General features: G+C 32.6%; 1 protein-coding gene across 2 annotated transcripts; it reads right to left on the bottom strand.

The window, feature by feature from the left end:
• Positions 1-4,126: 4,126 nt before the first annotated feature.
• Positions 4,127-14,100, bottom strand: LOC139511329 (caspase-14-like). 2 transcript variants are annotated; one of them, XM_071297971.1, is made up of 9 exons: positions 13,978-14,072; positions 12,200-12,286; positions 10,611-10,823; positions 9,333-9,528; positions 7,890-7,976; positions 6,488-6,675; positions 5,531-5,630; positions 5,067-5,216; positions 4,127-4,525 (listed from the first exon to the last, which is right to left on the bottom strand). In XM_071297971.1, the coding sequence occupies exons 2-9, from the start codon at positions 12,284-12,286 to the stop codon at positions 4,302-4,304; spliced, it is 1,245 nt and encodes a 414-aa protein (XP_071154072.1). In that variant the 5' UTR covers positions 13,978-14,072; the 3' UTR covers positions 4,127-4,301. The 2 variants fall into 2 exon arrangements, with proteins under 2 accessions (XP_071154072.1, XP_071154073.1); XM_071297972.1 differs by lacking the exon at positions 12,200-12,286 and having other exon boundaries at positions 13,978-14,100.
• Between the last annotated feature and the right edge of the window lie 1,923 nt (positions 14,101-16,023).

Genomic DNA, 16,023 nt, shown 5'->3' on the forward strand with positions numbered 1-16,023 from the left:
GTGATGGGGTGTTCTACTATGCCATCCTACAATGAATATCGGTTGCTGTATCACCAAACCATCGAATAACAAAAGAAAGCACACCTGCGGGTGTGTCATTTTCTCGCTGTGCTGAACACCCTTTGGCTGTCTTCTGTTCTATGGTTGGGTTGTTGTGTCTTTGACACGTTCCCCATTTCCATTCTCAATTTAACTTAAAAGTATCTACGAATTGATATTTTATAAGAAAAAAACACATACACCAGAAACAGTGATAAACACAACAATATAATTACAATCTTAAGCAAAATATATAAAGACAACTACTAAAGTTGGTTTTTGGAAATCAATGCCGTAGAAATGAAGGTAGAAGTGAAATACCCGGTGTTTTTTTTTTTAATTACTGCAAATGAAATCAGTAAAAATGTTGATCAGATATATAAGTGCTTATATTGCAGCTTATATTTACAACTCTCCACACGAGACCAAATCAAACAGAAGTTAACAACTGTAGGTCACCATACGGCCTACAACAATGAGCGAAACCCATACCGCATAGTCAGATATATAAAAGGTCCCGAAATGACAATGTTAAACAATTCAAACGAGAAAACTAGCGGCCTAATGTATGTACAAACAAGAGGCTGTCACAACGACAGCAAACCGGATTTATTTACATTTATTTGTGTCCTGGCAATATCACAAGAACCATTACTGATGAATGGTGAAAGTGAAAATCATCAATATCAAATTTGACCTCCATTTTGTCATCAGTATCAACATTTTGAAATAATAATATTTGAAAAGCTTAGATTGAATGGTTCATGTGTAAATGCAACAACGTGAATGGAAACGCCATTTTACGATCTTTCAAGAACCATAACTCCTGAACAGTAAAAGTAAAAATCTTCATTATGGAACTTGACCTCTATTTTGTTATCAGTAACAACATATTAAAATTTCAAAAGCTTTGGTTGAATGGTTCATGAGAAAATGCACGGACACGACGGGAAACACCATTTTTCAATCTTTCAAGAACCATAACTCCTGAATGGTAAAAGTCAAAATCGTCATTATTGAACTTGACCTCCATTCTGTCATCAGTAACAACATATTAAAATTTGGGAAGCTTTGGTAGAACAGTTCATGAGTAAATGCACGGACACGACTGAAAACTCCATTTTTTCAATCTTTCAAGAACCATAACTCCTGAACAGTAAAAGTCAAAATCGCCATTATTGAACTTGACCTCCGTATAGTTGTCAGTAATAACATATTAAAATTTTAAAAGTTTTGGTTGAACGGTTCATGAGTAAATGCACGGACAACATTTGATTGCCGCCTTTCAAGAACCATAACTCCTGAACGGTAAAAGTCAAAATCGCCATTATTGAACTTGACCTTCGTATAGTTGTCAGTAATAACATATTAAAATTTTAAAAGCTTTGGTTGAACGGTTCATGAGTTAATGCACGGACAACATTTGATTGCCGCCTTTCAAGAACCATAACTCCTGAATGGTAAAAGTCAAAATCGCCATTATTGAACTTGACCTTCGTATAGTTGTCAGTAATAACATATTAAAATTTTAAAAGCTTTGGTAGAACGGTTCATGAGTTAATGCACGGACAACATTTGATTGCCGCCCGCCCGCCCGACCGCCCGGCCGCCCGACCACCCGGCCGCCCGCCGTACATCCCCAAATCAATAACCGACATTTTTGTCACAAAAATCCGGTTAAAAATGAACGAAAAACAAATATCGGTATGTAACACCTAAACAAATGACAACCACTGATTTGCAGTCTCCTGACTTGGGACAGGCACATACTTAAAGAATGTGGCGGGGTTTAACATGTTTGTGGGATCCAACCCCCCCCCCCTTTTCCCTTTCCTAACCTGGGACAGTGGTGTAACAGTCCAACATAAGAACGAACTATAAAAATCAGTTGAAAAAGGCTGAACTCATCAGATGGACAAAAATACAAATACTACAAATACAAGTGGACGTGACCGGGTACTTGTACATCCCAAACACAAAAAGACACTAAGTACAGATTTGAGAGTACTGTTACGGACAGCTAGTTCAAGGCCACTAACAACTAATAAAAAAAAATCATGCATCTAAGACTATGGCCCTATTTCTACAAATGCCGTGATAGTTGTAATTAGTTATCAAAGGTACCAGGATTATAATTTGAAATTCTAAAATTGTTTGTATATACATTGAACGACTAATAAATGTAACATATGCAAATTTCTGACGTCAGACACGTGTTTGTAGATAGATATTTTTGTGTTCTGTTAAATTGTTCCTTTTAAAATTGTTACACGATGATGACTGCTGTACCCATATTTTGACTATTTTATTTATTATGTCTGTTTAGTTCACGTCTCATTGTAAATATAACGGAATTTGATGAGACTGTCATCAAAGTGAGAGGTTTAGCGCTTTAAAACCAGGTTTAATCCACCATTTTCTACATTTGAAAATGCCCGTACCAAGTCAGGAATATAACCATTCTTGTCCATTCGTTTTTGATGTGTTTTGTCATTTGATTTAGCCATATGATTATGGACTTTCCAATTAGATTTTCCTCTGAGTTCAGTACTTTTGGGATTTTACTTTTTAATACGCCAGACGCGCGTTTCGTCTACATAAGACTCATCAGTGACGCTCAGTTCAAAATAGTTATAAAGTCAAACAAGAACAAAGTTGAAGAGCATTAAAGAACAGAAAATCCTAAAAGTTTTGCCAAATACGGCTAAGGTAATCTATGCCTGGGATAAGAAAGTCGTTATTTTTTTAAAAATTCAAAGTTTTGTAAACAGGAAATCTATAAAATGACCATATAATTGATATTCATGTCAAGTGCTGACTACTGGGCTGGTGATACCCTCGCGGACGAAACGTCCACCAGCAGTGGCATCGACCCAGTGGTGTAAATAGTAATCAAATGTACCAGGATTATAATTTAATACGCCAGACGCATGTTTCGTCTACACAACACTCATATATTGCAGCTTATATTTACAACTCTCCACACGAGACCAAATCAAACAGAAGTTAACAACTGTAGGTCACCATACGGCCTACAACAATGAGCGAAACCCATACCGCATAGTCAGATATATAAAAGGTCCCGAAATGACAATGTTAAACAATTCAAACGAGAAAACTAGCGGCCTAATGTATGTACAAACAAGAGGCTGTCACAACGACAGCAAATCGGATTTATTTACATTTATTTGTGTCCTGGCAATATCACAAGAACCATTACTGATGAATGGTGAAAGTGAAAATCATCAATATCAAATTTGACCTCCATTTTGTCCACTCATCAGTGACGATCATTCAGTTCGAAATAGTTATAAAGCCAAACAAGTACAAAGTTGAAGAGCATTAAAGACCATAGGATCTCATATAACGAATGATATGATACAGGTGTTTTGTTTATCATAGTATACAAGCTATTTGTATGCCAAACTGTTCTATTGATTTCATAAATTTGTACTTTTAAGTTCTTAATTTGATGTGAACATCTTACATAAATACAAATACCCATATCAGAATCTGACAATATAATAAGTTCCCTATAGATATATGATATGGAAAATATTATATACATATTTGAAAAATTCGATGATTTTAGGTTGAGTTTCAACCGGGCAAATATTTTCAAACTTCAATAGGTCATAACTCTAGAAACCGCAACGACTAGAATATCCCACTTCATAAGCATACCTAACAATGTTCCAACTGTCATATGGATAATGATAAAACATAAAATTTGATTTGCGATGACAAGTAAGGTGCTAGACATAACAAAAGCTTACAGAGGCAAGCTTCAGGCATATTTCTAAAACCGACTGGAACATACTAGTAGTACCATAAAGCACATCTGCAAATCAAGATCTCACAATGCACCAATCTACATGTAGATACGATCAATCATGTAGGAGGAGTTGTGGTGACAAGGTCGGCTCTGAAAAGACTGAATATTCATAAGTGAAATGAGCATTGGGCACTTAAGTATCATTCTAGATAAACTCAACAGAATTATTAAACCTTCACAAGAAGATTTTTGCAAAGCATTATTAATTATTCTACAAAGTTCCAAGCTAATAAATGAAAAAACAACAACGAATAAGCAAAGTGTGTTTTTATTTATATTTTAATATACAGTAAACTTGAAAAGCGAATGTTCCTTGCGTTAAAAGTCAAATATTTAAATATTATTAAATTCGATACAATTTTGTTAGGCTATTTCATAAAAAGACGGATATCATAATCCGTTTCATTAGTTATAAGCATTTTCTAGGTTACGACTCGGTGGGTACTAGAAAAAGTCTTTTTGTAAGAGTGCTCCATGTACAGGGCATTTGTACATGCCTTTTTGTTTTGTCAGCAGAGCCTATCGCAAGGGCTGCTTTGACATCAATCATAATTTCTTCTATATGTGTCTTAGTATATTGTTCCCTGCACTTCTTTATACATTCATAGATAAACATAGATCCAAAATTCTTGTGTCGAAAAGCTTTATAACCTGAAAGTATATGACAAAAGAAGTAAAATTGTAAGAAAGTTATAACAAACATAGCGTTATGAGCTTTTTTTTAAAAAGCTCTGTATCCGTATTCAATCGATTTCCAAAATAGAAATAGCAGATGTACTCAAATACGCTTGAAGTTGAATATGCCAAAATAGCAACTTAAATGTGAATTAAACGAACCCACAAAACAATGTCCTTGTGCAACATACATTATAACCTTGTGTTTTTCAAAATGATTTAAGAAAAACTATCGACCCACATATCCCTAAGATGACATAATAGAGATTTAAGATTAATGATTTTTAATCTAATTTCCCGGTATAACAGGTCTGGAATATATAAGTTCACCCTTATAAATATCGTAGCGTTGGTGTTGCTTTTGCTTCGGATTTTGTTGTTGTATGTTGTTATATTTTGTTTTGTAATGTATGTTGTACATGGATATCCATTGGTTACATACTTGTTATATTCACATTTTTCGATTTTATTGCAGAGTAATAACGACAGAATATATAATTATAAAATAACATTGTACCTTCAGTAGTTGCATAAGCAATAAGAATGTCTGCATCAGTGGGTGCTGATATTCTCTCTAAAGTGTCATCTTCGTCATCGTCTGGCTGAACAAAAGTATCTTGGATTGATTTCCCTCTACAGCTTTGGATGAAGAACATTTTCGGCTTACCTATAAAAGCATGATACATATAGTTCTTATGTCTATAAACGCTTGATAGCGATTGTTCTGGTGGAATTAGTCCTTTGTTTATACTTATTTTTCTCTACCATAATTTCACTTTATATGCCCAATTGACTTTAACTATATGGATGATCTGTATCAGAACTGTACCAGTATTATAGAAATTGTCCGGGAATGAATTAAACCCAATATAAATAAAACATAAGCTACTGATTTATCAATACCCTCGGAGGGTGTAGTCCAATGGCAGTCTCATGTATTATTACTAAAATTAGGAGATATCGTAGTGTTTTCTTACTTACCTACAAAATTTGGTATCTTATCATTTTTAAACAATTCCATTATTTCATCCACAGAAATTGTTATCTTCTTTTTACCTTTATCAGCAGTTATGACTCCAAACTAATGTAAATAAAGGATATTGATATTACTTAACAGAGACGGTAACTTCTGATTTCATACATTTTTTCCTACGTTTCTTACGAAAAATGCTATTTCAGAGGTTACGAAAAAGGTAGAATATCCCAAGATGGTAACCAAACACCTACTGTCTAATAAATTAAGCTCTTGTTCTACTACACATTAAAATTCCGACTACGACAATTGGGACATATTTAACATATTTAAACAGCGGTAATGTTGCCTTTATTCATCATGCATTGTCGTAATGTTTTGTTTTTAACCGAAGTTCATTGTTAATTTCTAGATATAGGTCAAGATATTGAACATAATTGACATTATCTGTGCTATCCTGTTTCTCAAGTTTCATAGGATATTTCCGATTAACATTGCCATGGAACTTTGAATTATTCAGTTGATAGACATTTTTTAAATAGATGTAGGTAGTTGTGTACAAAAAGCTCATATATGACGTCCCTATGCTTAGAGTACTCAGACTAAGTTTATATTTTTATATCATTAAAACACATGATACGAGCTATCTTCTCATTTTTTTATTTCAGAATTCTTTTATTTTGTTTTCTAGTTGTATACACAATAATGTCTTCTCCGTGTATATTCTTTTCTTAATTTTACAATTTTACACAACTTATAGCTTAGTACAGATCTATGTGACCCATATGTTGTACGATATTTAAACAGCATGATACTACATTATTGTAAGTATAATTATATTTTTTTTTATATCAGACCCCTATCTACCTTAGACCAATGCTAGTCTCATTTGCCCATATACAAGTGTGCATTTTTATGCCAGTTAATAGACATGTTTATCAAGAAAAAAAAGTAAAAAATCATACCTGACTACCATGAGCCATTAGAAATACCATAAAACAATAATATGATTTATAATTCCTATTTAGATTGCTTGAAATATTTTCTAGAGTATCAACCAGCTCCGCTTTTGTTGGGTCTGCCACAACCAAATATTCAAATTTTAATATACCGCTCATTAATTCAATTATATTTTCTTCGTCTTTTTCTGCCCCTAAAAATACAAAAAAGTCTTTTGGTTAACATTTAGGGTTAAAAGAAATTGTCTGCTTGAAATCTCTTTTGAAAAACATAGTGGTTATTTCCATACATACAACGTCATATAATGCATATATAAAGTAGTACATAAGTCACTTCAATATAGCTGTGCAGCAAATTTAATGCCACATTACGAACAGTAGAGATAATTCTTTAGAACATTGTTTTAAAGATAGAAGACTGAACGCGAACACATATTTTGGCACTAGAAGGTTATTGTGTTGAATTGTGGTTATTCTATTGTTTGTTTTTCGCTTTGCATTACGGTGCGGAGCTTCTAGTTTCAGTCATGAAATAAATTAATTATCATAGATAAATTCTGATTGGTTGCTTTACGATGCGACTGAGATACATCAACAGCATTACAAACTTCATTGTAAATCAACAACAACATGCACACATATTACCTTAAATAATGACACAGCGAAGCAGTCCACAGCTTTTAAGAAAGCTCACACTTGTTCGATGTTTACTTTTAGGAATGGTGTTCCCTGTTTTTATTTCCTTTGCGTTTTTTGATCGTACTCTTTATATCTTTTTCTTTTTGTTAAAGATACTATTAAGATGTAGAAGTCAGTGGTAACTCAGACAAAGGACATAGAAATACCATGGGAAAGAATTACTGAATTGATTAATCATTGAAAAGGTTTGTCATAGCAAGTTATCATTTTATAAATGTTTGGAATTCATGCACACACATATTTAAAGTAAAATGAGAGTCTTCTGCCGTCTTTGATCGTGTTTTTAAAGGGTTTTTGATGAACATAGCATATGTTAAGGAAGCAATGCAATTAATATAAAATACTTTTTCATTTAAATTGAAACATATTATGTGATTTTAACCTATAATTACGACTGTTTTTACAAATAAAGAATATAATTTATTAAGATCGTTTCTTTTTTTTTTCTGTTATACTTTTTCACTGTATAAATTAATCCTTGCAGACTGTGTAAATTGTTGTCTGTAGCTTCAAAATCGATCAACTATACATTAAATTGCATTTTTAGAATATAAAATGACATTAACTACATTTTTTAAACAACACAATATAAACTACATTTTTGGGAATAGCACAATTGTTTCTTAAAATAGCATGATAGAAACAACGCTTTTCTCAATGATTATAAATTTTGTATTTTTGTGTTAACCCCCATACTGACTTAACTTACAATCTCTATCTTTCCTAAAGTTTATTATAAGAACATAACCAGTCTGGTTTCCTATACATGCATATGATCCATCCACAGAAGCCATATCTGGAAAAAATAATATTTGAAAGACAACTAAACCAATAATATAGTCATCAAAATCGCAAGTCAGAAAAGGTAACAATATTTATGAATAGAAATAAAACGGTCCATCATATAGATGTAACAAGACATGTTCAGGGAAGCGTACGGTCAAAACGAAAAAAACCCAGTAGTATACCACTGTTCAAAAACAGACAATGCTATGTGACCAAAAAGTAATACACTTGTAAACCTATTTTGGTCTAAGACAGTCATTTTGATCTAATTTTTTCGTAAAAGGATGTGCTATAAATTATTAAATAATTTTCAGTCGTTCAGTGTAGTTAAGATTTATCCACTGCGGTAAAGTCAGTACTGTTCAAATAATTAGCTTGTAGTCAAGTGAGATATGTTAAGTCTTTTATCAGACTGTAAATATTTAATATTTACCTGTACATATGAAAAACATGCTAAATCGTCTGAAAGACTAATCATGATATAATGATGTATTGTTCAGACGTTACAGATTTTTCAAGATCAAAACAGCTGTTAAAGACTGAAATCATTTACTAGTGAAATGATGAAAAGTCAAATAAGTCCACAAAATACAAGTTCACAGAAAAGTACAGATTGAACAATACGAAACCTTACAAACAACTAAAGTTAAATGAGGTGATGAAAATAAACTGATCACAGATACCAGGATTAAATTTTGTATTTACGCCAGATATAACAGTTCTTGTCTTTATAATGGAACCTTATTATGCTAATGGTCGATAAGTCAATTTGAAGACTTTACAATCGATGAAAAATAAAGGCAACAGTAGTATACCGCTGTTCAAAACTCATAAATCCATGGACAAAAAACAAAATCGGGGTAAAACGTTTAACAAGATCAGTATATCTATTTTGAAACTTTCGATGTAAAGATTTTAACTTTACCATTTCAACCAAAGGTACCAACATGAGTTGTCCATTAGTCCCGTTGGTTGAAATAGTTCAACATTTAATTGTGTCAGATCCTTTTTGAAATAACCTAAGTGTTCGTTATTAATGTTAGTATTGTTTTCAATATACATATTCCTTCGTTCACAAATAAAACATACCTGAAAAGGGATAGAGTACATACAATTATTTCCCCATTCATTAATACTCATTATGAAATTATCTTCCTGTCATAAGATATACATGTATAAAAGAGAGGAAACCCAACGTATAAGTCGAAAATGAAGTGACAACGCCATGGCTAAAAATGAAAAATACCAATAGACACATTACAGAACAAAACAAAATAGAAAACTAAATACTGAGCAACACGCTTCCTAATAAAAAAATTTGTTGCTCCGGAAAGGTAAGCATATACATGTTTATAGGATCAGTTACCTTTGGCAGCAGATTCAAGAAGAATGGTACTTTTTCTAAGTGCTCGGGAAGCAGAATCTTGTTTTGCATCTTTCTTTGATTTTGCCCTTCCTACATGCTCTTCCTCTTTCACAGTACCATCATTTTCATGAGTAATTATCAATTTACAGACGAATTCATCCGCCTCTTTGTAAATTTCCTCATAGGTATGGTTTATCTGCAAAATTAAAAGATTGATACAAAGATTAATCAAATTATGCATTCAAGCAGTATGCAGTGGCGAATCCAGGGGGGGGGGGTCCCGGGGGTGCGCACCCCCCCTTTATTTTTGCCGATCAATGCATTTGTATCGGGACAGATGTTTTGCACCCCCCCCCCCTTTGCCCTGGGTGCCCTGGGTTAGCACCCCCCTTTCGAAAATTCCTGCATCCGCCCCTGGTATGTCCTTTGTATATTTAGTTCAGTTTTAAACTCCAATAATCAAGCTTTAGCCTTATAACTAGTGACATAGATTCGTTGACATGCATCTATTTTCTAACATCTTTCCCTAATCAACGATCGTAGTTATCCTCTCATATTTGATGTGTTTCCCTCAGTTTTAGTTTGTAACCCGAATTTGTTTGTTTTTTCTCAAGCGACTTAATTAGATCTACGGTGTAACTATTTGACACAAACTAATAACTTAAAGGGAAATCGTGTCTTGATACTTTCGTTCTTCAAATTAATAAAACAAATATTTAATTTTAGGTAAAGATTGCATGAAATGCAATAAAAACCTTATTGGACTGACTTGATATCTAAATCTTTCAAGACTAACACTACCTTTTTTGCTATACAACATATAGTGCATTGATAATAACATTCTATACATCCTATCCATGAAGTTTTCCAGTAATTTATCAATGTAATATATGCTCAGATATTCAAGGCACAAAATGATGATACACTTATCAAGAAAATTACATAACTTTTGCAAGGTGCAAGAATCTATAAATATAAATGAAGTTATTGATGAAGCTATCTTCCGTTGTCTAGAATTGCTGTTTAATCAACTAAAACCAATGCAATATTTAATTTCACTCCTTTTCGCTGATAAATTGAAGCAATCTTTACCCTCAGTGCATACAAGCACTTTGATTACCTTTCTGTTTCTAAAAATGATAAACACGTTTATCGATACATAAATGATAAAAAAAAATATCAGAGAAATGGAAGACAATACATTACAGATGCAATATCATTTAAATGATAAAATGTTTGTTCTTTTAATATATACTGACCTGATTTAAAAGTTCTTACCTGCATGTTATTTTGACAAAATTCGGTTAATTTAGAAACTGGTGTTTTATCAATATATGTTGTTTTGCTATGATATTTTGTATTCATTAAGGCATCATTACAGGCATTATCTCTTGCGGATTTCTTAGTTGCCCCACATCCAGAGTATTCTTCATCTTCAAGGATAAGCTTGGCAACAAATTCATCTTCTTGTAGATTGATGTCATACTGCATCTGAACAGTTATAAGAATCAATATATGGAATTCAACCAAATGTATAATTGTTAAAAAGCTATAATTTTTTGCAAAAAGAGATATGATTGTGCACCTCTGAAAAATTCATATAATTAGATATATTGTTCGATGATTGTGTCAAATTTCTAAACGTCGATTGCTTCTTAAAACAGTGATTGCATGAAAGCTTGTATTTTCTCGACACAAAATAAGTAACACGAGACAGTTATGTTCTCTTTCCCTTTTCGAAATGAAAATAACGTTTATAAATGTCGTGCCTTCGAAGAGTTTTCTACATTCAAATTAACGCTGAAACCTAACCATTGAAAGCACAGGATGTACAACTAGCTAAATATGTAAACGGCTATCATAAAACAGAATTTAACTAAATAGAATAGCCTATTTAATTCAATTTCTACTTTACTTGAGTGTTGGAAGCTTATATTTTAGATAATGTCTAAACCTACCAATGGATAATTTAAGATAAGCATGTCATCAATCATGTCAATACCTAAGTACTGAATACTGAGAAAATGAAATAACTGTTTCAAAATTAATAAGTATTTTCATGAGTGCATGACGGGTGCAACTAGCTTAAAGAGCAGCAACAGTGTGAACCTGACCTGTCGCCTTTAATCAAATCCAGTGTACATCGATAATCATATGTTTTTTTATGCTTTAATTATTTCCTTTTTTGTACTTCAGACAACTTAATTGAATGATCAATCTTAAAATGTAAAATTACTGAAGTAAGTTATTTGTAGTAGATTGTAACGTCGAATTATGGTTATTTAGATGTATAATTGTCGATATCATGAAATTGTAATTCCTAGAAAAAGAAAAAAATACAAGAATCTGCTGCAGAAATAAAATATAAAATTGAGAATGGAAATGGGGAATGTGTCAAAGAGACAACAACCCGATAGAACAGACAACAGCAGAAGGTCACCAACAGGTCTTCAATGCATCCGGAAGCTGGCCCCTAAACACATATATATATTAGTTCATGTAATCCATGGAAACATGCAATCCAGCGGGAATGTGATTTACATCTTCAACGCTTCGGGACATATACAATCAATAGCAAGATCACCAAATAATGAACTCTGAGGGAAATTAAAAACTGGAAGCCGTTAGTTAAATGGCAAAATCAAAAGCTCAAACATAGCAAACGAATTGATAGGACATAATCTAAACAGCCAAAACTTTTGAGTCAAAATATAACATTCACACTTGCTTTTGATATGTAATCTTGTAAACATCCCTTGTTATTATTCGACGAAATGAAGCACTATTTACGTTTTACTCTCAATTACAGTTTTCAATAAAATAATTCGTATTTAATTAAATTCCACGATTTGCTTAGTTTTATTTACCTTTAAGCCATTTTTCGCAACAAGTTCCTCTAGTTGTTTGTAAGGTCCTTTCGGTGATTTAGTTAAAACTGTTGCTTTATCTGCCATCTGCATAAAATAAACACAAAGTGACATTGTTGGAAGCTCGCGGCTGCACAAAAGAACTTATAAACAAGGTTATCAATGAGCCTGTTTGGAGTTGATTCTAATTATGAATTATACTGAATGTAGAGTTTCTATTTAGTGTTTAGTTGACGGTTTTAGTCTGTTCGTGGTTTTCCCCTATATTTCATTTGTGAACTTTACATTATTGTCTGGCAGCATTCTCACAGTACCTGTATCACCAAGTTGTGAAGATCTTATATGTCTTTTCATATAATAATTTACTTGATAAGGCGACGCTGCTTAAAACTCAGCTACTATGCTACTAAACCAAGGGTTCTTCATGATAAAGTTGAAGTCGTATATAGGATATTTTATGAAAGTCGTCAAGGATCAGTAAACTACAATTTTGATGAATAATTAGTATATTCCAGGGGCACAAGTCCATCTTTCCTTTTTCTATTTAATTACACGACTTGTTTTACTTAACATGCAAAGAACAATAGGTTCCCCTTTTTGAAACAGGAAATGCTAGTCATTTTTCTTATGAAGCACATAATTTCGATGGGGTTCCGCTGTTGTGTCATTTTAAAATTGCTATTTTATGTTTTTTATCCTATTGTTTATTTTGGTTTTTTATGACATATATTGACAATTGGAACATAAAAAGAATTCACAAATAATTCATCTCACGTTAACTTTGGCTTTGAGAGTTGTTAATTTTGTCCAGAAATTATTTCTGAATTTGGGAACAGAAAATTCAAGCATGGTTATTTTATCATTTGTATCTGATTCAGTATCGACGCAACCACGATAATGATGTCCTCAGGGACCTACATTCCACCAGCAGTGGTACCAACCCTCTTCTACTGTGAGAAAATAAAACTTTAAATTTGGTTTGAAAAGTGTAGGAACCGGTTGTGACAGACAGGGATTATAATAAAACATTCTTTATTCAGCATTTGACAATGCAAAAATGGGCGAATACTCCATCAACTATTAAAGGAGTGTTTACATTATTGATACATTATATAAAAAAAAGTTGAAATATGGTACATTTAGAACAGGCATATCAGTGGACATTTTCTTAGTTCATGCATTCTTATTTAAAATTTTAGTAGTTTGAAGGCTTGAAACAACATGGAATGTAAACTTTAACCGAGACTTTAACATACATAATGATATATTTTAAGGACTAATATCTCAACGGTATTATTTGGCAGATTCATTTTAATACTTTGTAAATTTTAATTCTATTGGACAAAAATGGACTTCCCATACCTTATCTATCAACAAAGATGTGGTTGACTGTATAAAGTAAGTCATTAATAGATTTCCAGAAGTCTTATTCGACGGCGAAATAGATAAAATCTATTTATAGAAAAGGTATTTTCCTTGATACAATTCTGATTCCATGTTAAAAATATCACTGATAATGATGTATAAATATTTTACTTGATCTGTGACTGATACGTGAATCTTTTTATCCTTGGTATGATAAAACAAATGGAGTGTATTAATTAGTGTTATAAGAATCACATAAAATGATGTACTCGTCAGGTGAATATAAGTGTTAAGAGATGCACACACAATGAAAAAGTCCTTTTTGAAACATGAATGTATTAACCATAGTATCATGAGTATCTTATAACATGTATAATAAAATGTGTGTATCAATTGAGGAAAAATATACATACCTCTGTACAATACCATTTAAACTTTTACAAGTTAAAATCTTCCGGTCAATAAAATATTGATCCGAAATTTTCTAAAATTATATGACTGCTTCCTCTTCCGGTTTATAACGTTTATTAATGTTTGTAAAATTTTGTGGTGTATGACAGATCATGACAATATATAAAAAATATAAACTTCAAGCATTTGATCATAAATAATTTTAAATAGTTACTTCAACTTATAAGGATTACGATGTTAATTAATACTCAACGCTGAAAGCGAAAACTTCTGTCAGAACGGTCAGAATAAAATTCCGAAGTTTAAAAAAGAGTCATAAAATTGTATTTAATTTTTATTTCATGAAATCAAGGTTCATTAACAAGGATGCGCTCCTGGCACCAAAACTACTGCTCTAGCAGAAATATAGTTACAAACGAACTGGTGAACCGATACAATAAGAGTGTTAAGTGCAGGGGCGGATCCAGCCATTTTGAAAAGGAGGGTTCTAAACCAGAACAAAGGGGGGGTCCAATTACATGTCCCCATTCAAATGCATTGATCGTCCAAAAAAGGGGGGTTCCAACCCCCGGAACCCCCCCTCTGGATCCGCGCCTGAAGTGAGGGGGTGTCTGTGGTAACTAGCGGTTTGCTTTCAGATTTCTTAGATCTGAGGATTATGGTTTCGTCCTATTCCCAATTGTTACATTTTTTAGTATTGATTGACATGCATAGCAGAAAATGTTTAACCTCTCGACGTATCTTGTCTGTGTCCTTTACAAGTGTGTGCGATAACCTCGGTTTTTGTTTTTAACATTGTTTATATCTTAAAATTGAGAAAGGAAATGGGGAATGTGTCAAATTTACTTATTAAATTTGAATTTCGGTAAACCAATGCAGCCTTATTTTCATGTAAACAAAACCTCTTTAAGGAAAAACAAATCTACAGCAGCCATCATATAAAAACTATAAGACTTAGTTCTTTTTACTTTCGACAAAAAAGATATTATAAATTAACTGTTTACAAAACTTAAACTTTTTGAACACTAAGGCTTTTCTACCTCAGGTATAGATTATCTTAACCCAAATTGGCAAAACTTTTAGGAATTTTTGGTCCTCAATGCTCTTCAACTTCGTACTTTATTTGGCCTATTTTTATTTTTTTTATTCGAGGGCCACTGATGAGTCTTTTGTATACAAAACGAGCATCTGGCGCAAATAAAACATTTCAATTCTGGTATCAATGATAAGTGCATTTAAATCAAAATGAAAGCAAATTATCCTCTACCGCTCATTTAAACATCAATAATAGCTAGCTTCAACAGACAGATTTCTTTATAAAAGGGAACAATATGAACCTGGCATGGCCTTATTTGTTGTCACTACATTTTACATTAACAGTCACTGAAGAATCTATGATGAGCTCGTTAAGGAAAATGACATTGGAGATAGATCTCTTTTTCAACAGATTTGATTTATAAACTGATTGAATTAAAACACAAAACTAGATTACTTAAATCAATTCTCATTTTCTACTTTGCTGACGTGAAATTGTCTAGCAATTTTAAAATTGTTTGCATAAACATTGAACAACAAATAATGTGACGTATAAAGTTTTCTGCCGTCAGACACACGAAGCAATAAATGTGTTTGTAAACAGATGTTTTGTGTTCTGTTGAATTGCTCTTTTTAAAGTTGTTACACGATGATGACTGCTGTACCCATAGTTTGACTATTTTATTTATTGTGTCTGTTTAGTTCACGTATCATTGTAAATATAACGGAATTTGATGAGACTGTCAACAAAGTGAGAGGTTTCGCGCTTTAAACCAGGTTTAATCCACCATTTTCAACATTTGAAAATGCCTGTACCAAGTCAGGAATATGACATTTCTTGTCCATTCGTTTTTTATGTGTTTTGTGATTTGATTTTGCCATGTGATTAGGGACTTTCCGATTTGATTTTCCTCTGAGTTTAGTATTTTTATGATTTTTTTTCTCACATTTACCTACCTGCAATATTCTTACTGTCTGATTGAGATATTTTTTGCCCAGTCCCGGCAATATTG

The sequence above is a fragment of the Mytilus edulis genome, chromosome 2 (genome assembly GCF_963676685.1).
Source record: "Mytilus edulis chromosome 2, xbMytEdul2.2, whole genome shotgun sequence".
In the NCBI taxonomy this organism is placed as follows: domain Eukaryota; kingdom Metazoa; phylum Mollusca; class Bivalvia; order Mytilida; family Mytilidae; genus Mytilus; species Mytilus edulis.

What these genes read in the sequence shown, in the direction of transcription:
- LOC139511329 (XM_071297971.1), bottom strand. Translation starts at nt 12,286, where the DNA reads ATGGCAGATAAAGCAACAGTTTTAACTAAATCACCGAAAGGACCTTAC. An exon ending in TAATGGCTCATGGTAGTCAG is followed by an intron (nt 5,631 to 6,487) that starts GTATGATTTTTT and finishes TATTTACATTAG; the next exon opens with TTTGGAGTCATAACTGCTGA. An exon ending in TAAGATACCAAATTTTGTAG is followed by an intron (nt 5,217 to 5,530) that starts GTAAGTAAGAAA and finishes ATGCTTTTATAG; the next exon opens with GTAAGCCGAAAATGTTCTTC.